The 23,218-nt window shown below is 30.9% G+C and overlaps 1 protein-coding gene across 1 annotated transcript in view; it reads right to left on the bottom strand.

Moving 5' to 3' along the window:
- Positions 1-336: 336 nt before the first annotated feature.
- The window catches only part of LOC120354367, a 31,185-nt gene continuing 8,303 nt past the window's right edge, over positions 337-23,218 (bottom strand). The window contains exons 2-5 of the mRNA XM_039441415.1: positions 15,006-15,062; positions 12,534-12,597; positions 1,349-1,530; positions 337-345 (exon numbers count right to left, since the gene is read on the bottom strand). Of these exons, the coding sequence (XP_039297349.1) occupies positions 337-345; positions 1,349-1,530; positions 12,534-12,597; positions 15,006-15,062 (312 nt within the window). The remainder of the gene's footprint in view (positions 346-1,348; positions 1,531-12,533; positions 12,598-15,005; positions 15,063-23,218) is intronic.

Raw genomic sequence — 23,218 nt, 5'->3', positions numbered from 1 at the left:
ATTTTTTGAATTTTTAAGAGAAGTTCTGTTAATATAGTCGAAACCGTTTATGATCTGGAAAGAAAACGGAGTTAGCACTTCAACAACCCATAACTCGCTTATTAGACCACTTAAAAATTTCAGTTGCCACTTTTTCTCACTCTTATAATGATCTTAACAATTATATTGAAAAATATTATCCAATTTAAAAAAAGTGTGCCGAACAGCCTTAAAAATGAAATTTGGAACTTGAATGTTATTTAGTGACACACATTACTTTGTGTGTTTTGTAGTAGCGCCATTTTTTCTTCCCAATATTGTAATTTTTTGCCCCAATAAATGAATATGAATTTATGGTTAAGACATCTGTCATTAGTTTTGCAAAAACTTTCAAGATTCAAGAATATAGCCTGTAGGATTGAGGTGAAACGAAAAAGATAATGTCAGTTCCACATAATTATTTGAACCAAACTATTATAGCTTCAATGCATCATCATCATCATCATCATCATCATCATCATCATCATCATCATCATCATCATCATCATCATCATCATCATCATCATCATCATCATCATCAGTGGTCTTCTGGTTAGGCTGAGGAAAATGTACAATATCTTTATTTCTGAAATAGAATTATAGTACCCTTTGACATTGATAAAATAATCGATTAAGTATACAAATTATAACAACTAGTTAACTGTTCATTCTTGCTAAAAATAATCAATTATATTTTATTGGAAATAAATTAGAAATTGCATTTGTTCAGTGTTCACACCATTGTCAGGTTATAAACACTGAAGCTAGTTATTATAATCTGTAGGTATTCTTAATCGATTATTATTTTATTAATTTTCAAAGTGTTCTATAATTCTATTTTAGAAATAAGAGAAAGTAGCCATGAATTAATACATTTCAAGTACAATATCTTATTCATTTCACCTTAATATATAGAAATTCAATAACACCCCTGTTAATTTTATCATATAGAATTGATTCATATTTTGTTGTAAAGTGAGGTCCATATGAAGAAATCTTTCAGTGAAGAAAGATAAGAGAACAGTGTTGCCGCTTCTCTGCACTCTGTCACTGCCTTCTATAGAGGATAGCTGATACCGGTATATCTGATGTGGTATTATGTGTTCATTGTTGTTAAAAATAATCAATTATCTTCTTAAATAAAAAAATAGCAAAACTATATTAGTAAAAGTTTGTTTGAAATTTATTTTTTAACCTGACGATGGTGTGGTTCAACGAAACTAGTTGTTATAAATTGTATTATTTTATTAATTTCAAATGGTACTATAATTCTATTTCATAATCAAAAATCATAATCAAACATATTCATGAGTATAATTAAAATAAATACTTTGTGAGGAGTTATCCTTAGGCCGCAACTTGATGCAGCTACTGTTAGCTGGACAAATTTGTCTCCCTGCCCCACCGCTCGGCACTCGATTGGAAATCCTTTTGCATGGATTGCTCCATGGAACGACTGCTCCATATCTACTGTAACCGTCAGGTTTTCTCCAGTACAACTAGTCTCTATACCTGTTGATAATTCAAATTATTATATTATATTATTTTTATAATATTCAAGCTGTAAGTTCAAAAGGAAAACAGAAGATAGCCTCTATTGATCACCATCAAAAATTTAAAATTAATAACATTAGAAAACAAGAAACAAAATAAACATTTTTCATGATTACAATAAGTCTAAGACATGTCCGTAGATGAAAAAGTATGATACGAATGCGAGACGAAACAAAAAGCAAAATTTTACAAGATATATTGTAAGCAAGATGTGACACTTCCACTGAATATGTAAAGGGGAATGAAAAATGATAACAAAAAGAGAACAGAATAACTAGTACTTCAATTAATATTGGAACTTTCAGTTAAATAAGGTTAAATATTATATTATTAATTTTGACTAATCAAAAGCTAAAATATAAATTTATAAACAAACACAATATTGAAATGAAATGAATAGGGAAGCTACTCGCTTGCTGCTAATGATTCAATCTTTGTGGTTATGGAAATTTAAAAAAAATCTTATCCAGTAAACAACTACCTTTCGAAGATGGCTTTTCCCTTAGGCATTCACTGGTTGAAACGCGATTTTACAGTTAGTATTAAAAAAACAAAATTAACTGAACCAATGAATAGCTTCAGAATCTGTCTCCCTTAATAATACAATTATTTTTAAACTGCCCGATCTGTGACAGAATAACTGTATTATACAACGAAACAAGTCTATCCTCTTTCACTGGATCAGCCGGACTTTACTCACAGTCATAACGAACGAGCACTCCCCGAAAAGATAAATTTTGGTTATTAATATATAAACTCAGTCAATGCCAAACATAAAAGCCATCTCAAGTATATATTTCTATCTATCGCACACGCGCACGTTTGTTATTAAAACTAGGAAGATGCTAACGTTAATATTGACAAAAATAAAATAAACAATCTTTCTGTCAATGACATATGACTGTTCAAAGACAAAATACTGTTCATTGAACTTTTAATTTAAAAACTCTAAAATCCTGATCAATATGAGATACATATATGATTAATATATATGTCCCATATGACCAGGTGACAATATAGGGATTTTCACAAGAATTTGTTAACTGCAATACGAACAAAATGCTCAGTTCAATTTAAAACATTATTTGCCAGAATTTTCAATAATAATGGACATGCAGCAATGCACTTCACTTACAATTTTCTTAGAAATTGTATAATTTTAGATTGAAATGATTGTACATTAATATTATTAGAAAAAAATCGACTGAGTCATTGTCAATATTGTAGAACCGTTCCATAATTAAATAAAAACACACATTATGTTGTCAATTTCTACACAGTTCTATTCTTTGGTACACGACCACACTGGTCACATTTTCAAGCTGACTAAAGCTGAGTTGGTAGCTAAGCTTCCAATTCATAATCTATGTTTACCTTAACCTTTAAGCCACGACCATTGTCGTGTACCGAATAAAACTGTGTAGAATTTGACATCATATGTGTTTTTATTTGATTATTAGCAAAAATTCATAAACAAGCTTGATTTTCTCACATTGTGGCTCGACTATAGCATATAGTATATGTGTACTAGCTGATATTCATTTCGTAGGTAGTATTTGTAGTAATTGTTACCTATACAATTTTATAAACTGTGAATAAAATTATTTATTGAATTGGAAAATTAGTATCATATTGGATAAAACTGAAAAATGAAGTTAAAATAAGGTTATCAATGACTGGTGGTGAGGAAATTTGAGTTTGAATAATTTGATTATATTCCTAGATTGAAGTAAAAATAATGTGAATTTTTTTTTTCTCATACATATAATAGGTACCGTAATCTGTTCAGTTATGCTGCCAACAAATGTTATTATCTTTAGATAAAATTAACATCAAAAAATTGAATGCCAGTATAACTAAACGAATTAATAAATGGATAAAAGAAAATATTTACTTCGAATAATATTCATTTAAGAAAATATCTACTTATTTAGGAATAAAATCGCATTATTCAAACTTGAATTTATTCACCGTCAGTGATTAGTACTACATCTTAACCATATTTAAGATCTAAATAACTGGATCTCAACTAATTTTCTAAATTAGTTAAGATTCTTGGTATGATCTGAATAAGATCTTTACTAAATTTAAGATTGGTTGATCTAGTGTTACATCTTGAACAAACCTTCATAACATTATATTTCAATCAATAATTGATCTATCAATCTAGATGATCATTTTCAATCAAATTTAAGTATTCATAAGTATTGTTAATTGTACATATTTATAAGTACATAACTTATGCAGCAAATATTTTTGGAAACCACCAATACCTTTCAAATTGAAGACATACACAATTTGATCTGATTTAACAAAATTTAACCAGTAACTGTCATGTGTTTGAACATGTAGATTCCATAAGTATTTGGGTGTTATTATTGGCAACAGGAATTATCACATAGATTTCATAAACCTTGAATTCTATAAAATTCAAGATCAATTACAATGAAATCTGTAAAAATCTGTACACATAAAATAAATAAAATACTCATAAGAAAACAGATAAACGTTGTTCATTTTTCTCTAGTTGAGATATGGAATCACAGCATAGGAGGGATCGTTTATTTATAAGATAAATAAAGTTGTTAATTTATCTATGAATCTATAAGTTGTTCATTTATCTCTTGATTTATATAATTAATAAAGTTGTTATTTTTCTCTAGTTAAGATATGGGATAACAGTATTGGATAACAGTGAGGAGGGACGTAATATGATTCTCACATTAATATGGGTTATTCATAATATAAAAAGCTTTAATCAAAACTAGATACTTCAAACCCCCAGAGACTATCCTACTCAGCAACTATTTAAATATTTTGTTGTTATGACTCTGAAGCATTTTTATATAAAAATATTTATATAATACATTAATAATTATTACATGCAGTACTTTGAGGAAGATGTGAGGACATCTTATACATTAACACACAATAAGCTTTGGGTCAATGATTGAATGATTTATTTCAGCCAAAAAAATACATTAAGTACATTAGGCTAAGTCATATTACAGATAGGTCATATTATTGACAGAGCAGAGGCTCTGTTGCGGTCTCCTTTTGTCTAGCTGTAATAGCCCGTCCTAACAGTTCGTCCTTGCCTATTGGGTTTGTTCAGTTTTTCTTCCCCTTCAACCACAGATACTGTACTTTTTATTTATATTTTGATTGTATGGTACATTAAATGCCGCAAATTAATCTAATAATTTTTTTAGTTCGTCACTTAGTTGAACCCTATTATTTTTTGCTTATAATTTTCAATTTCTTATTCTATTATTAAGTTTTTAGATACTAGATTTTTTTATTGTATCTAGTGTCATTAAAGTATAGTTATAATTTTTCTTATCGATTGTCAGAAGACTCCTCCATGCACACGGACTTGTCGTCCAAGCATGGAGTTATTCATTTACTTTTTACTTGTTTTTCATATTAATGTTACAAACTAATGTATCGTCTTCACTTTGTTTTTACATACTATGTAATGTATAAAGTTTTTGAATAAAATGAATTGAATTGAATATTACAATAAAACTTCACTTATATGGGCTACTTTTGTACAAATTAATAAAAACAATATAAAAACTTGTAGTATACCCTTTATTATTAAAAAGTTTATATTATAACATCCCTTTTTATTTTAAAGTTTTCAATAATAAAGGGTACTTCAAGTTTTTATATTGTTTTTATTAATTTATTACAATACCGTAACATATATTATTAATTTAATAAAACAAAATAAAATCTTATAGTACCCTTTATTTTTAAAAAACTTTAAAATAGTTAAACAACTAGTTTCGGTGATATATTACACCATCTTCAGGTTATAAAATAAAGTATATAAAGTACCTGATTTTATTTTATAACCTGAAGATGGTGTAATATATCACCGAAACTAGTTGTTCAACTATTTTAAAGTTTTTTTTTAAATAAAGGGTGCTATAATATTTATTTTGTTTTATTAATTTAAAAGCAGCCCATGTCAATAAGTGTTTTATTATTAATTTAATTTATTATCACAGATGCACTAGTCTTTGAAAATATAAACAATAAACGCCATAATTCATGCAAAATACTTATCACTTTTAATCCTTAGAGATGAAGTTATTATAGTCTAAACGTTGAAGTGTGAGGATCTTTGGTACCTTGAATCCGTCCCTTCAAAACATCTCATACATTTAGTCTGAATAAAAATACTGTATTATATGTTATATAAAAACATATTTTACTCGATTTTTAATAAATCTGTGGTTTAACAATATCTAGTATTCTTATTCAGTATGAATAGCTACCATAATATCAGCTTCACAACTAATCAGTAAGTTATACCATGGAGAAACAATAGCGTAAGTAGATATCCCATGGTATAGTGCGTTTATGTCGCAAATTTTACTGTTATCTCAAGTCGATTACAATCAATTATTGTAGATTTTTACTGTCTTGGGATGAGAGTGTAAGAACGGCACAATATGAGAGACTACCAGCGTCACACACCTTTTTGGAAAAGAAATACGTGGATTTTCGGCTTGAGATAACAGTAAAAGTTGCGACATAAACGCCCTATACCATGGGATATCTACTTACGCTATTGGTTCTCTATGGTTATACATTTAGACTACCAGCGGTAGTAATATATTAATAATTAATAGTACAACCTATGGTTATACTATTTATACATGAGACACTACCAGCGTCACACACCTTTTTGGGAAAGAAATACGTGGATTGTCGGCTTGAGATAACAGTAAAAGTTGCGACATAAACGCCCTATACCATGGGATATCTACTTACGCTATTGGTTCTCTATGGTTATACATTTAGACCTAGAATTATTCATTTATTCATTTATTTATTGATACACAGAACATAATTCATTAAAATTATAAGAAGATACAAAGTATTTAACATTTGTTTGAGTGTGATTTGGAGACTTGTTTATGTCAACTCCAGATTAATTAACATATAATACCTTATGACCTTCTAGCAAATTATCAGGGGATTAAATCTCTGAATAAATGAATTTTAGATATTTACACTATGAACAGAGATATTGTGACATTTCTCCATAAAAAACGATATTGTTAGTTCTACATAATTTATTTGAGCCAAACTTAAGTTTCAATGCACTAAGACATAATCTACAGTGGTCTTTTTTGGCTAGACTGACCAAAGAAGACCACTGAAGATGATGCCTTGAAACTTAAATTTGGCTCAAATAAACTATGTGCAACTGAAAATATCGTTTTTATTTCGCCTTCATTTTAGATATTTTTTCAAGAATTGAGCTCACTGTAATTTGTGTAAGAGAATAATCATTTCATGATATGGAAAAATGTTATAAAAATAATAAATAATACCGTACAAAAATAATTTTGTATTATATCCTGCATAATATAACATATACTATATAGCTTCACACATGAGTATGATATATGTTTATTGTATTTTTGCTCTATTAATTTGAATTATTCACAGTGAAATAGTGAATATTTTCAAAATTTCACTCTTCCTAAGCAGCCTTCTATTCTTTACCTCCGAAAAAGGGTTATGTCTTTTAGGTTTTCACTTGAAAGAAATTTTCAATTTAAAAATATGCATGCAAATTTGTATTTGACTTAATTTGATTTAATAGCTGGTCAGAGACAATTGCCACAGTAGGCATTTTTAAGTCATAAGTAGTAGGTACCAAGAAGCGTTTTCAAATTGATGCGCTATAATGTGGGCAATTGCAGCTACTCCTTAAACCTTTTTGTATTACAAAAAAAGCAGTTCTAAACATTTGCAATGATCCACCTCTCTCTCTCTCTCATTGCAAGCCTTTATTCAAAAGACTGGGAATTATGTGTTTGCCATGTATTTTATATACCAATGCTTGTTGTTTGTGAAGTCTAATTTAAATTTATTTTCTATTCATAATAATGTCCACACTCATTACACACGGAATCGATTAAACATTCGGAATGAATTTCACTTTTATGGATCTACTCATACTAGTTTTAAGACCTGGGCAATCAGATTTTATAACTACTTACCATTAAATATTGGAGAATTGCCAGAGAAGGAATACAAACAGAAAATTGAAAAGTTCCCATTGAAGAAATGTTTAAATGTTTTTTTTTAGTTTAGAACAGTATTTTAGCATTAGGTTAGACAGCATATAGAATGATGTGATAATTTTTAATGTTAATTGTTGAGTTGTGTGATTTTTAGGTATATTGACAGTACCTGTACAATGTAATAATAATATCGTGTGACCTGGCTGGCTCAAGTCTGGTGTCAGAGTTTTCAGGTCGCAACTGATCAATTTCAGGGCCTCTGACATGACCTAACGACTGCTGTTTTTTTAGGCAGCCGGGACCGACGATAAAGTGTCCATCCGAATCATGGGAGTGGCCCGAGATAAATATCTTGCCGGGCCGGGATTTGAACCCGGGCCTCTGAATCATAAAGCCAGCATCTGATCCACTCGACTATGGCACTCCTGTACAATATTTTATATAATGTGTCTTGGGCAATAAATGAAATTTTACATGGACTACATTACCCACTATATCTGTTTATATGTTGTTCAATATCAACGTAAGTTTAACCAAACACGGCTCATAAGCAGCAGCTGATCTGCGGAAACTAATTGTAATATTGAAACACAATAAAAATCGACTACCCTTTTATCTTATCACAACACTAGTTCCAGCCATTTGCATTTTATAAGATAAATTCAATAAATGACATAAGCATCATAAGAACAATCTATCATGCTTATGCACATCCTCTATTCCAGTATGGTATATGTTTATTGTATTTTTGCTCTATTAATTTGAATTATTCACAGTGAAATAGTGAATATTTTCAAAATTTCACTCTTCCTAAGCAGCCTTCTATTCTTTACCTCCGAAAAAGGGTTATGTCTTTTCGGTTTTCACTTGAAAGAAATTTTCAATTTAAAAATATGCATGCAAATTTGTATTTGACTTAATTTGATTTAATAGCTGGTCAGAGACAATTGCCACAGTAGGCATTTTCAAGTCATAAGTAGTAGGTACCAAGAAGCGTTTTCAAATTGATGCGCTATAATGTGGGCAATTGCAGCTACTCCTTAAACCTTTTTGTATTACAAAAGAAAGCAGTTCTAAACATTTGCAATGATCCACCTCTCTCTCTCTCTCATTGCAAGCCTTATTCAAAAGACTGGGAATTATGTGTTTGCCATGTATTTTATATACCAATGCTTGTTGTTTGTGAAGTCTAATTTAAATTTATTTTCTATTCATAATAATGTCCACACTCATTACACACGGAATCGATTAAACATTCGGAATGAATTTCACTTTTATGGATCTACTCATACTAGTTTTAAGACCTGGGCAATCAGATTTTATAACTACTTACCATTAAATATTGGAGAATTGCCAGAGAAGGAATACAAACAGAAAATTGAAAAGTTCCCATTGAAGAAATGTTTAAATGTTTTTTTTTAGTTTAGAACAGTATTTTAGCATTAGTTAGACAGCATATAGAATGATGTGATAATTTTTAATGTTAATTGTTGAGTTGTGTGATTTTTAGGTATATTGACAGTACCTGTACAATGTAATAATAATATCGTGTGACCTGGCTGGCTCAAGTCTGGTGTCAGAGTTTTCAGGTCGCAACTGATCAATTTCAGGGCCTCTGACATGACCTAACGACTGCTGTTTTTTTAGGCAGCCGGGACCGACGGCTTAACGTGTCCATCCGAATCATGGGAGTGGCCCGAGATAAATATCTTGCCCGGGCCGGGATTTGAACCCGGGCCTCTGAATCATAAAGCCAGCATCTGATCCACTCGACTATGGCCACTCCTGTACAATATTTTATATAATGTGTCTTGGGCAATAAATGAAATTTTACTTGGACTACATACTATATCTGTTTATATGTTGTTCAATATCAACGTAAGTTTAACCAAACACGGCTCATAAGCAGCAGCTGATCTGCGGAAACTAATTGTAATATTGAAACACAATAAAAATCGACTACCCTTTTATCTTATCACAACACTAGTTCCAGCCATTTGCATTTTATAAGATAAATTCAATAAATGACATAAGCATCATAAGAACAATCTATCATGCTTATGCACATCCTCTATTCCAGTATGGTATAGAGATTTGGAGAGGCACTTTTGACACTCACTTCAATAGGATATTTGTTTTGCAAAAGCATAATATAATCAGGGCAGCCCTTGGAAGACCTAGATTGTATCCCAGCAGAAATTTGTTTATTGAGTTTGGAGTACCAACAATACGGCAAGTGTTTGTCAAGAGCATAATTTTCCATATCAATAAAAATAGAGAAAGCCTTACGTTTAATGCGAAGCCACACAATTTACGCCCAACAGTGAACAACTTATATAATAGATCATTTTTTAGATTGACAGTCAATAAACATCAGCTTCAGTATTTCATGGAATTCTTCGCAAATAAAATCCAATTCATTTCATTACCAGTCCTTTATTATAAAAAAAAAACTTAAAAATGAAATTGATAAATGGGTGAGAGGAAACATCTATTTCAATATTAGGCTACTTGATTGCTTTTTTGTTGTCAATGTTCTTTTCTTTCTATTCTTTATATTTTCTAATTCTCTATTATATTATCTTCATTCTATTTCTGTTAACTTTGTTTAATAGCAATTCAACTTTTTCAACTTGTACTCTTTTGTCTTGTACATGTACATAATATTATATAATTACTTAAATTGAACTCACTACTGGCGCTCAAGTGTTTTTTCTGCCAGTAGAGCCAAATTTTATTATTATTATTATTATTTTATATTATTATTATTATTATTATTATTATATTATTATTATTATTATTATTATATTATTAATAGTTCCCTAATTTTTATGTATGTATTTTAGTTAAGTGCGGTAGCATATATTTATTTTATGTAAAGCTTTTTTGTATTTTGTTTTTGGCAAATAAAAAAATCATTCAATTCATTGCTTCAACTCTTCAAAAAACATTTTCAAGTGTAAATAAAATAAATAAATATCATTGAATTCATACTATTTTATGCTCATATGATAATCCTCCATATGATTTAGTTTCATGAATGGCAAAACTTCACTGAGAATGGGGTTGTCTAAATCAAATTGGAGTAAGTTCATTAATTTATTCCTATTTGATTTTGCTGCTGTTCAATCATGAAATTCTTCTTACATATTCAGCCTACCATATTTAAACCATATTTTCTACCATGTTCAGCACTGTATAATTTCATTGAAAATTGAGTTGCCATTTTTAAAATGTTTTGCTAAATATTTAATCATAATTATTTAGGGAATAGAAATTATGACATGAGAATAAAATCGGTAGGCTAAATGTGAGAAAAAATCTCATATTTATCCAGCAGTAAAATTGAATAGGCATAAAATTAATCTTATTTGATTTAGAATAATAGAGACACAATGGAATATATCAAGTACTATTTTATTCTATCACAACACATATATGTACTGAATACATTCAGTAAAATTTTGCCGTTCATGAAACTAAAGAATATGGATGATTATCATATAAACATGAACTACATCAATTCAATGCTATTTATATTTATTTTATTGTCCTACACTTGAAAATGGCTCTTGGAGAGTTTAAACTAGTTGTGTTGTGATAAGATTAAAGGTGAGGCTAACTTGATAACTTTTATACTGTGTTAAAATAATATTTCAGTAGACCCTAAATAAAATAAAAGTGGGCAATTGTAACACTTATATGTATGTGAACTATATCAATTAAGAAGAAGTTTTAGACAATAGCCTGTTTTTTCTTTTCCGATTATTGTATTGTTTTCTCTAACCAATAAATAAATAAATATACTATGTGATTTCATAACCTAATAATTTACTTGGGACAATATTAACTTTTCATCAAATAGTACAGGCTCAGTCTAGTTTTCCCTCCATGGTCATAATTACGAGGGTGAATCAAATGAAAACCCTACAAGTGTTATATATTATTTATTTTGGGAATTAAGTGAAACTCACATTTATATTTTTTTGACATAGTCTCCTTGAAGTGTTATGCAAGTGTTCGACCGCTTTGGAAGCGCATGGATACCACGTTTGAAGAACTCTTTTGGTTGTGCCTGTAGCCACTCGTGCACCGCGGTTTTCACTTCTTCATCACTTTGGAGAAGGCATGCTTGCCTTCCATTGCATCTTTAAGCTTTCCGAACACATGAAAGTCATTGGGGGCGAGGTTTGGAGAATAAGGTGGGTGAATGAGGCATTCAAATTTGATATTCTGGATAGTTTGAACCGAGAGACGGGCTGTATGTGGTCGGGCGTTGTCATGCTGTAACAACACACCTCAAGTGAGATGTTCTTGCCGTTTACTCCTGATTTCTGGCCTGAAGTTGATTTTTTAGAGATTTGAATAAGAATTAATGTTTACTGTTATTTCCCTGTCAATGTAATGCTCCAAAATTACTCCGTTCACATCGTAGAAGGGAGTCAGCAAGAGTTTTCCTGCTGATCGCTGAGTTCGGAATTTTTTTATTTTGGCGATGAGCTATGGCGCCATTCTTTTTTTTGTTTCTGGTTGATAGTAATGTTTGTTTCTGGACTAGCATGAATCAACATAATGTACTCTCATCCTGTGATGAATTTCCATTGGTTTGACACCTTCACTGTCAAGAAACGAATGCCTGATCGCTGATCTAACGCGGTGCATATTGATAATGGGGCGGCCATATTGTAACTGAAGTCACCGCTAGATTGTTGTAGCAAGGTCACTGATGCACCGGTTAGTCATTGTGTGAACATCCCTGCCAACTACCGGATCAATCCTACAACTTCTCGGAACTTTACAACACTTTTAAGATTTTCATTTGATTCAGCACCCTCGTATATTATGGTTATAGTGTTTTGTACAATAAATTATATAAAAAATTGATAATTGCAATAAAACTTCTGTAATTACCTAAAACGCCATTCGGAGTCTTCTGCTTGTTCGTTTTTACTGATGTTAACGCTGAGTTTTCTTCCTAAGGAAATAAACACATTGTTAGTGGGCTAAATTATTTGTATAAGCTGTTCATACTTGCTTAAAGTAATACTGAGTGTTCTGAAAGTCACTATGCACTTGAGTTATGGAAATAAAATACATAAATGCACAATGACTTTTCGAACTCTCTTTATATTACAGTAAACTATGTTCCTATTTAACTCTTATTTCATAAGAATTTACAGAATCCGATACCGTAGTTGCCTGGGATGAGTGTTCCCATAAAATAAAAATTAATTTAATTTTTTCAATTCAAAAATTAGTTTATTTCGCATAACATAATATTATTACAAAATATTGTATCAGCTAAAAATACAAAATAAAAATACTAATGAAAGTCCGGGTGCATACCAACTGACCCAATTCCCATTTGACCCAACCTACCACTTGACCCAATTTTTTTAAATCGTTAAAAGCCGCGAAACCACTTGACCCAATAGACATCTGACCCAATATACCATTTGCCCCAATATTATAACATCACAAAACCATCTGACCCAATTGACATCTGACCCAACCTACCACTAGACCCAACTACTGTGCTGCGCTCTCGTGGCATAGTTTATGGTGCGCAAAACATCAATGCCTTCTTGATGAGTGGTACTCCTTTCATTCAAACTTTCAACTGAATTGTTCCTGGAGATGACTGAGCCAAAAAGTCACGCCTCGCCCCTGTTTATACTATAGCTTTTGAATGTTTTTTGCAGTCTGATGTATGGGGTAATTAGGTTATTCCTATCTAGTTCTATGCTCATGCTGATGGCTATGTCTTGTTGATAGAGTTAGGTTTTTTTTAACATGGACCAGGTTACAATAATGTACATTGAAGGGAAGTCATGATTCCAAGCTCGATAAAACTATTTTTACAACTTTCAACACTCCTTAGACCAACAATGCAGCGAATTGCTTTTTTTTTTGCCAAATAAATGCCTTCTTCATATCACTTGAGTTACCCCAAAGACGGAGCTCATAATTGAGATGGGAATGAAACAAACCATAGTAAGTCAGAATAAGTACCTCCCTACTGACACAACATTTTAGTTTTCTTAGTAGGTACATAACTCTGGATAGTTTCTTACACAGATACTCTATGTGGCTACTCCAACTCAATTTACTGTCTAGGACAAAACCCAGCAGTTTATCTTGTTCATCAAGCAGTTCATCAGCAGTTCATCATCAAAACCGACGATGGGTTATCTTCACAACCTGCTTATTGAGACAAAAAGCCATACGATACGGTAATATGTAGGCCTACTAAGTACCTACTATACGGGTCTTGGAAAAAGTATTCCAACTATCTGTGCGCCCGTCTATATAGTATTGAGTACTGTAAGAAGTGGCGAGAATCCTCCACCAATTATGTAAGCAAGATGTGACACTTCCACTAAATATGTAAAGGGGGAATGAAAAATGATAACAAAAAAAGAACAGAATAACTAGTACTTTAATTGGTACTTTCGGTTAAATATGGTTAAATATGATAATATTAATTTTGACTATTCAAAAGGTAAAATATAAATATATAAACAAACACATTCAATATTAAAATGAAATAAATAGGGAAGCTACTCGCTTGCTGCTAATGATTCAATCTTTGTGGTTATGAAAATTAAAACAAAAAGATCTTATCCAGTAAACACCTACCTTCCGAAAATAGCTTCCCCCTTTAGCATTCACTGGTTGAAACGCGATTTTACAGTTAGTATTAAAAAACAAAATTAACTGAATCAATGAATAGGTTCAGAACCTGTCTCCCTTAATAATAGCCTACAATTATTTTTTATATTAAACTGCCCGATCTGTGACAGAATAACTGTATTATAAAACGAAACAAGTCTATCCTTTTTTCCTGGATCAGCCGGACTTTACTCACAGTCCTAACGAACGAACTCAACCCCAAAAGATAAATTTTGGGTATTAATATAAACTCAGTCAATGTCAAACATGAAAGCCATCTCGAGTACATATTTCTATCTATCGCACAAGCGCACGTTTGTTATTAAATATAGAAAGATGCTAACGTGAATATTGACAACAAATTAAATAAACAATCTTTCTGTCGATGACAAAATGATTGTTTAAAGACAAAATACTGTTCATTGAACTTTTAATTTAAAAACTCTGAAATCCTGATGAATATGAGATTAATATATGATTAACATATGACCAGGTGACAGTGCTGTATATATTATGAACATAGAGGTAATATTTTAATAATTTAGAGAAGACATATATTACCGGTACACTGCTTTACAATCTCTGATTATCGAGTGACTGAGCTTGTTTGATTCAGTTCACTAATTTAAAATACTTTTCGAATGAATTAAAATTCGTTTTACAAACTCTAGATAGTTTCAGAGATTAATCTAATATGAAAAATCTACTCACCAACATAAGAATCGTTAAAAAGACTATCTGTATTGATGCCCTAATACAACATTGCATCTGAAACAAATAACAAATAATCATTGAAAGCAAAACAGTATAATGAAGTATTATATAGGGAATTCTACAATTTTTTCAACGAATATAATATATATGAAGAATGAGAATTGGTTTTGAGATTTTTCCACCAAAAAATTTGATTTTTTTGATTATACATTCTTCAAGTTTCCCATTTAACTATAACCTGTCAAGGGAAATTTGATTCAAACCTTAACTCTGGTATAGGCTGAGTTGATTTGTTAAAGATTTAGGAGTAACAGCCAAAGACCATAGTTCTATACAAAATTTTCAACAAAAAATGTCCAGTAAAATTTTCTTAAATCGACCTTATAGTTTTCGAGATAATATCAAATTTTTGAAAACCCTCAATAAGTAGAAAATTATCAGTCAAAATCCAGTTCTAAGGATGAAAAAAGAAGAAAATTGAAAAAATACATCTGTCGAGCTCAAAGCCAAATTACAAATAGTTTGAACGCTCATAAAAAGTTCAAAAACTTCAAAGGAACAAATTACAATATATGATCTTATTGGAAATTTCTTTCTGTTTCAACCCATATCCTTAGAAATTGATTTTAACGAATAGTTTTCTAGTTATTGACGTTTTTCAAAAATAGGTATCGAAAAATTTATGTATCTTGAAAACTACTAATTTTTTGTTGAAAATTTAGTGTAGAATCTGATGTTGAAAGAGAGAAAAAAAATCAATAAGATTCATACAATTTGTTCGTTTGACGTTTTTGTACATAGAAGAAAATATTAATTTATATGATGAGTTGAGTTCACATCACTCATATAGAACAAGAAATAGGAGTACTTTTAAGTCTGATCAGGTTTAATTACTCCAGGACTCAAAAAACTTTTATCTATATAGCGATAAAATTATTCAATTTTCTACCTCCTCATATCAGAAACCTGGATATTACAAAATGTAAAAATAAATTAAAGTTTATTTTGTCAAAGAATTGTATTTATACAATCAATGAATTTTTCCAAATAAATCTTGAAGTGTATTAATAGCCTTATTAGATGAATATTACATTGAGATCAGAGAATTCTGGGAGTAGAATTAGTGTTATAATGTGATTTATCTATGTACAATTGTGAGTTATAGTACCTAATAGTTAATAAAACAAAATAAATCTTACAGCACCCTTTATTTAAAAAAAAAACTTTAAAATAGTTTAACAACTACGGTAGTCAAGATGGTGTAAACCGAAACTAGTTGAACCGAAACTAGATTTAACATATTAGTTAAAATCAATTTCTAAGGATATGGGTTCAAACAGAAAGAAATTTTCAATAAGATTCATATGCTGTAATTTGTTCCTTTGAAGTTTTTGAATTTTTTATGAGCGTTCAAACTATTTGTAATTTATCTTTAGTCAAGATGGTGTAAACCGAAACTAGTTGTTCAACTATTTTAAAGTTTTTTAAAAAATAAAGGGTGCTATAAGATTTATTTTGTTTTATTAATTTAAAAGTAGCCCATGTCAATAAGTGTTTTACCTAATAGTTGTATTTATCTGTTATGTGTTTGCTTTTGTTGTTACCATTTGACGTTGTAATGCATTTTGATGTTCTCACTTGCTACTACAATAAAGCATTTATTTATTTATTTGAACTTTTTAGGAGCACTCAAAGTTGAAAAAGCACATTCCTGGAGGTTAAAGCCAAATTATCACAAGCAGCAGTTTAAACGCTTATAAAAAATCCACAAACGAACAAAATTATATGATTCTTATTGGAAATTTTACTTGACATTTTTTGTTGCAAATTTCATTATAATCTATATGAAAGAGAAAGTTATAACGAGGTCTTGGCTGTTACACCGTTGAGACCAGTGAGGAAGGAGGATAGAAAAATGTAATATTCTATACTCAGAATGTATATTCCATACTCAGTATAGAATGTAACATTCTATATTCTTTAGTTGAGACACGCTATTTGTATGAAGATGAATGATTGACGCGTCTTTTTTCCCCTGTTATATCTATACAATTATAAAGATCTCAATTTTTTATTAGAGATCCAAACTACATTTAAATAATTTTTAGGAATGAATCTATAACTCTTATGTATTAAGAAAGGATTAAAAAAAGTGGATAAATTAATTATAAATTATTTTGGATTTATAAATAATTGATGATGAAAATAGATTGATGAAAACCAAGGAATAGCGAGGAAGGCTACAATTCAAATAACACATACAAATCTCTAACTAGAGTGCAGAGACTGATAAATGGGCTGAGTAGAGGGTCACACTTGGTTGAATCGGAATTAGAAGTAAGGTGATTGATTTGGAGTCAATTGCTCGTTGGTAATATGCCTATCTTGTTCTTTTTTTTCTTTTCAATTTACACTCAACAACATAGTCGTCGTCGTCATCATCATCGTCATCTTTATCGTCTTTATCATCATCATCGTCATACCCCTCGTTATCATCTTCAATTGTTGGTTCAAAATATTGACATAATGATCTTGTTTTTTTCTCTTATTAATTTATACTTATCATCATCATATTCCTCTTTTCCATCTTCTATTTTAGTTGAAAAAATTATTGTAGTTTCTATCTCTCTTTAATTTAGTGAATTTTTTATATTAGATTAGACTTATACTATATTATATTATACTATTAATATATTAGAATTGTAATTTCTGTTGTGTCAAGAGGGCTATTATGGGAACTTATTTATCTATTTTCTGTATAGGGCTACTTTTTATAGAAATAGAAAGAAAAATAAAAATCGCAGTACCCTTTTTGAAATATTTAATCACAACATGTTTCGGACATTGATGCCATTTTAAAGAGATATAAAGTAAATAAGTAAATACTGCTGGAAGATTCTTATTTTGATCATATGATAGTGTATTCATATGATTTTATGAACTAAAACTATAAATTGTGGATTTAAATTCGCATGATTCTATCAAAAATGGGGTTATTGGTGTCTAATTGGATTAAGTTTATTATTTTATCTCTGTTCAATTTTGCTGCTTTATAAATATGAACACTTGATAGATTCAGGACATAATTTTACAGATATTTATTCCAATATGAAAATACTAAATTATGGTAATAAAAGTGGAAAACTGAATGTTAAAGAAGAATTTCATATTTATAAAGCAGCAAAATTGAACAGAGATAAAATAATAAACTTAATCCAATTAGACACCAATAACCCCATTTTTGATAGAATCATGCGAATTTAAATCCACAATTTATAGTTTTAGTTCATAAAATCATATGAATACACTATCATATGATCAAAATAAGAATCTTCCAGCAGTATTTATTTATTTACTTCATATCACTTGAAAATGGCATCAATGTCCGAAACATGTTGTGATTAAATATTCAAAAAGGGTACTGAGATTTTTATTTTTCTTTCTATTTCTATTATGGGAAGTATTTCTTCCTGGTGCCCTCATATTGTAATGTAAATAAATAAATCAGGAAAGCAGAACAGATTTAAGATTTAATATTGCATTTTCGAAGAGTTAAGAGACTCTTAAATAAATAATGTTTTATAGTAATTTTCCTTTTGATTTAGTGAAAAATAACTTCCAAGAAAATCTTAGGGGCTTCCCCCAACTACCATTATTACATCAATAACTATTTATTGTTTATTCACTCATATTAATGAATAAATAAATAAATAAATGAATAAATATTCATGTCCACTACAGTGAGGTCCACATTATAATGGCAGTGGAGACAGATAGAAGAACAGAATTGCCGATTGTCTGCCTTGACACTACCTTCTATAGAGGACAGCTGATACCGGTATATTTTTTGTAATATTAACTTTCTGTTCTTGTTTAAAACAATAATTACAATTTATTTGTCAAGAAGATATATTCTTCAATGATTAAATAATGAATTTTCAAAATTGAGATTGAATATTTCGTAAATTAATTACATTTCTATGATTTAAGAATATGGAAACGTTGCGGAGTTGGAAAAGAATATAGCTAGGTATCTGCTTTGACAAATGATAGACAAGGATAGCAACACCAGTTATAATTAAATACTGCCATTATAACGTGGACTTCACTATAGAAACGAGAGATGTAACTGATGAGTTGAATATTACTAATCAATAAGAATAATATATGATAAATCTATATTAGCCCAGTCAACGAAGTGTTATAGAGGGAAAAGTTTGGAAGACAATTTTTGACCCCGCAGTTCTGTTAAGGGTAGTGAGGAGGTAAACATATCAAAAGTTCCCATCCCTACCCTCTGTGCTAAGGGGGTAGGGGTGGTTCAAAGGTACCATTTTTTGGTTTCTCGCATATAAATAGAAAATTATGCATTTTTCAGACATGATTATCCTATAAGAAATTAAAGCTTACATAATTTCCTACAATATTGTTCTCACAACTTTTTCTACATCTCTTTCACTAACAACTTTACACATTCAAGAGCGTATATCTCGAAAAATGTTGGAGATATCACAAATCACCACAGAACAAATATTTTAGAGAATTTATCTAGCTCTATTTTTGAATAGTTAGTGATGTCGGTTGAACGCATTTTCCTCAAGATATGAGCGTGTAAGCAAAACATTGAAAAATGCCACTTTTAAACCACCCTCATCCCTTTAGCACAAGGGGTAGGGATGGGGACTTTTGATATGTTCACCCCCTAACTGGTCCCAACAAAGCTGCGAAGTCAAAAATTGTGTTCAAACCATTCTCTCCAAATTCCTTTGTCAATTGGCTATTTTTGCATAACTGAATATCTCACACTCAACACTGAAACTGCTGCAACAGTCGTGGGGATGTGCGTAAACTTGTGAAATTATATATCAAATTGAAGAGAATTTGATGCTCTATAAGCTTATGATCAGCATGGATTTTTCCCATCGATATTAAAAAAGTTATAAGAGCAAAAATAGCAAAAAATCGAAGGAAAATGTGTTTTTTCAAAAATGTCACATTTTTTAGAGCGGATATCTCGAAAAGTAAATGAAATATAGAATTAGTTGTGAGATCAATATTGTAGGAAATTATGTAAGCTTTAATTTCTTATAGGATAGTAATGTCTGTAAAATGCATAATTTTCGATTTATATGCCAGAAACCAAAAAATAGTACCTTTGAACCACCCCTACCCCCTTAGCACAGAGGGTAGGGATGGGGACTTTTGATATGTTTACCTCCTCACTACCCTGAACAGAACTGCGGGTCAAAAATTGTCTTCCAAACTTTTCCCTCTATACCCTTTTTTGAGCATTCATTACCTGGACTATATAACTTATATAAAAGCGAAATGGCACTCACTGACTGACTGACTGACTGACTCACTCATTCACTCACTCGCAGAACTAAAAATCTACCGGACCAAAAACGTTCAAATTTGGTAGGTATGTTCAGTTGGCCCTTTAGAGGCGCACTAAGAACGGATTTGGAAAAATTTCCAAAGATACGCCTAAATCTGCGTTTATCCAGCGGTTTTTAGTCAGTGTTTTCTCAGCTTTATCGAGAACAAATGAACAGAAATTGTTTAAATTTAGTACAGAAGCTCAGCTAGAGTGTAATAATGTTGTGTTAGAATTAATTTGCAATAACGTAAAAGATACGCCCAAAATTAGCGGTTTTTTGCGTTTTCTCAGTTCTTTCATCAAGTAAATAGATAGTGCCGTGCTACAATTTTTCCTTAAACGGTTGGAATAGCATTTAACACCTATCAAGCTAAGAATAGTTGTCGGCTCCAATAAAATAGATTCTTGATAAACTGTGAATGGATCTATTGCATATGAATGAGAAATCCAGTTTTCAGTGCAAATTAACTTATAATCTTCAGATGAAATTACACAAAATACAGAAAGAGAAAATATCTTAAGACTAATATTTCAGAGTTATTACGAACTAAAATACTTATCTAGTTTACAGTTGAAACACAGTGGCTATTGGCTTGAAAATACAAACCGCTATTAATAATAAACTAGTACACAATAAACTTGTATAAAACTCAATTTAAAACATTAATAAACGAAAATGATTTAGAGCAAAACTCCACGACAACACTTGTAGCCAGCCATTTTTCAGAAGAAGCAAGGGCGAACAGGAAAAGCAAAGTTGCAAGTCATGAAGCCAACGCCTCCAACATTACAGACACGTCACAAAAAAATTATAACTTATAAGTTTAGAATTCACATTCTACATCTGTTCTCAATAAAACTTTATTTTGAAAATGTTATTTTAAATTTTTATATATATCTCGATTTAAATAAACCATTTATCCGTAATTTGTTAACCCTGCCTCGGTGACACCATGGAACAATGCAACAAACATTCACGATAATAAATTCTCCGTCAAAAAATTTGTCCGTCTATTGATAACTCTGACATTTACTATAAAGTTCCATAGATCTCGAATTGAAGATTCGATCCAATGTGAGAAGAAAAATGTAATATTACAAATACCCCCCTCTTGACATAAAAAAATTTTACTGTTTGAAAAATTAAAGAAAAAATTTACATTGACCCTAATGAAAATATTGTTGAAATTTAAATTCGAGAACAGTAACAATTTTTTCTAGAAAAACAATACATGTCACCCTATAATTGAAAATTATTATAAAAATTCATCAATAGCGTTTGTTATATGTTTCCAAACAATATCTCAAATATAGAATATCAATATTACTTTTGATTTAGCTTTATAATTTAAAGAAAAATATCTCAACAGAAAGTTTAATATGTAAAGAATAGTTTTTTGAAATTGCACATAAATTAATAGATAGAAAATTCATTTTTATTGCATAAAAAAAATTTAGTATGTTGAATAAAAAAATTATTATTATTATTATTTTTTTTTTTAAATGAATTGATGAATTGTTACATTTAATTTTCACATAAAATTTCAATAAATCAAAAAATGTTCATTTCTTTCACTATTGACGCGGTTGATTTTATTGATGCACATTTTGGAAAACAGTCCGTTAAGGCACTCAGTATGATTTTCAGTTAAGTGTGACTCCAATGTGATGACGTTAAGTGTTGGGCTGATCTGGATGCACGTAGTGTTGGGCTGATACTTGTAGTCGACTGCTGCATACCAAACTTGATACAGGTGACATCTCAGTTAGCATTGCTTCATGTTTGTAGTAGACGGCTGCATTCCAAATTCAATACAGGTGACATCTCAGTTAGCATTGCTTCATGTTTGTAGTAGACGGCTGCATTCCAAACTCGATACAGGTGACATCTCAGTTAGCATTGCTTCATGTTTGTAGTAGACGGCTGCATTCCAAATTCAATACAGAGTCACATAAATTTTGTATCATATTTGTAATTATACAATGTACATTTCAGGCTTGAAATGACAATGTAATTCATTTTTGGAAAAGAGATAGACGCTGCATACAGGATTAATTTAGGTGAGGATTAATTTAGGTAAGGTTTGGTTTTTTGATATTTTCAGCTTTCAAGGTTTAGAGTTCTGCATACAGGAATAATTTAGGAGAGGATTTTTTGAATCAATTCTTTCATGATACTGTGACTGTTCTTCTGAATTCAAAGTTGTGAATGTGAACATGGATGGCAATTACCTCCAGGTAATGCAGTAGTGTTGAAGTTTGAGATACAGAGTCAGCAATAAGCATTGGCATTGCTATTGGCGTATGCTTTGGTGTCGGCTTTGGCATCGGCGTTGATATTGGCATTGGCGCAGGCATTGGCATTGGCGCAGGCATTGGCATTAGCATTGGCGCAGATTTTGGCATTGGCGTAGCTATTGGCATTGGCGCAGGCATTGACATCAGCACAGGCATCGGCGTTGATTTTGGTGTTGGCATCAGCATTGGCACAGATTTTGGCATTTTGGCGTAGTTATTAGTGTTGATATTGTTGTAGGTATAGTGTAGGCATCAGCATTGCACAGATTTTGGCATCAGCATTGGCGCAGATATTGGCGTAGCTATTGGCATTGGTGCAGCATTGGCGCAGATTTTGGCATTTTGGCGTAGCTATTGGCATTGGCGCAGGCATTGACATCAGCACAGCATCAGCGTTGGCATCAGCACAGGCGCAGGTATTGGCGTAGCTATTGGCATTGGTGCAGCATTGGCGCAGATTTTGGCATAGTTATTGGTGTTGATATTGGTGTTGACATTGGCGTAGTTATTGGTGTAGGCATCAGCATAGATT

This window comes from Nilaparvata lugens, chromosome X, assembly GCF_014356525.2.
Source record: "Nilaparvata lugens isolate BPH chromosome X, ASM1435652v1, whole genome shotgun sequence".
NCBI classification, from domain to species: domain Eukaryota; kingdom Metazoa; phylum Arthropoda; class Insecta; order Hemiptera; family Delphacidae; genus Nilaparvata; species Nilaparvata lugens.
This window is presented reverse-complemented; position numbering and strand designations above follow the sequence as displayed.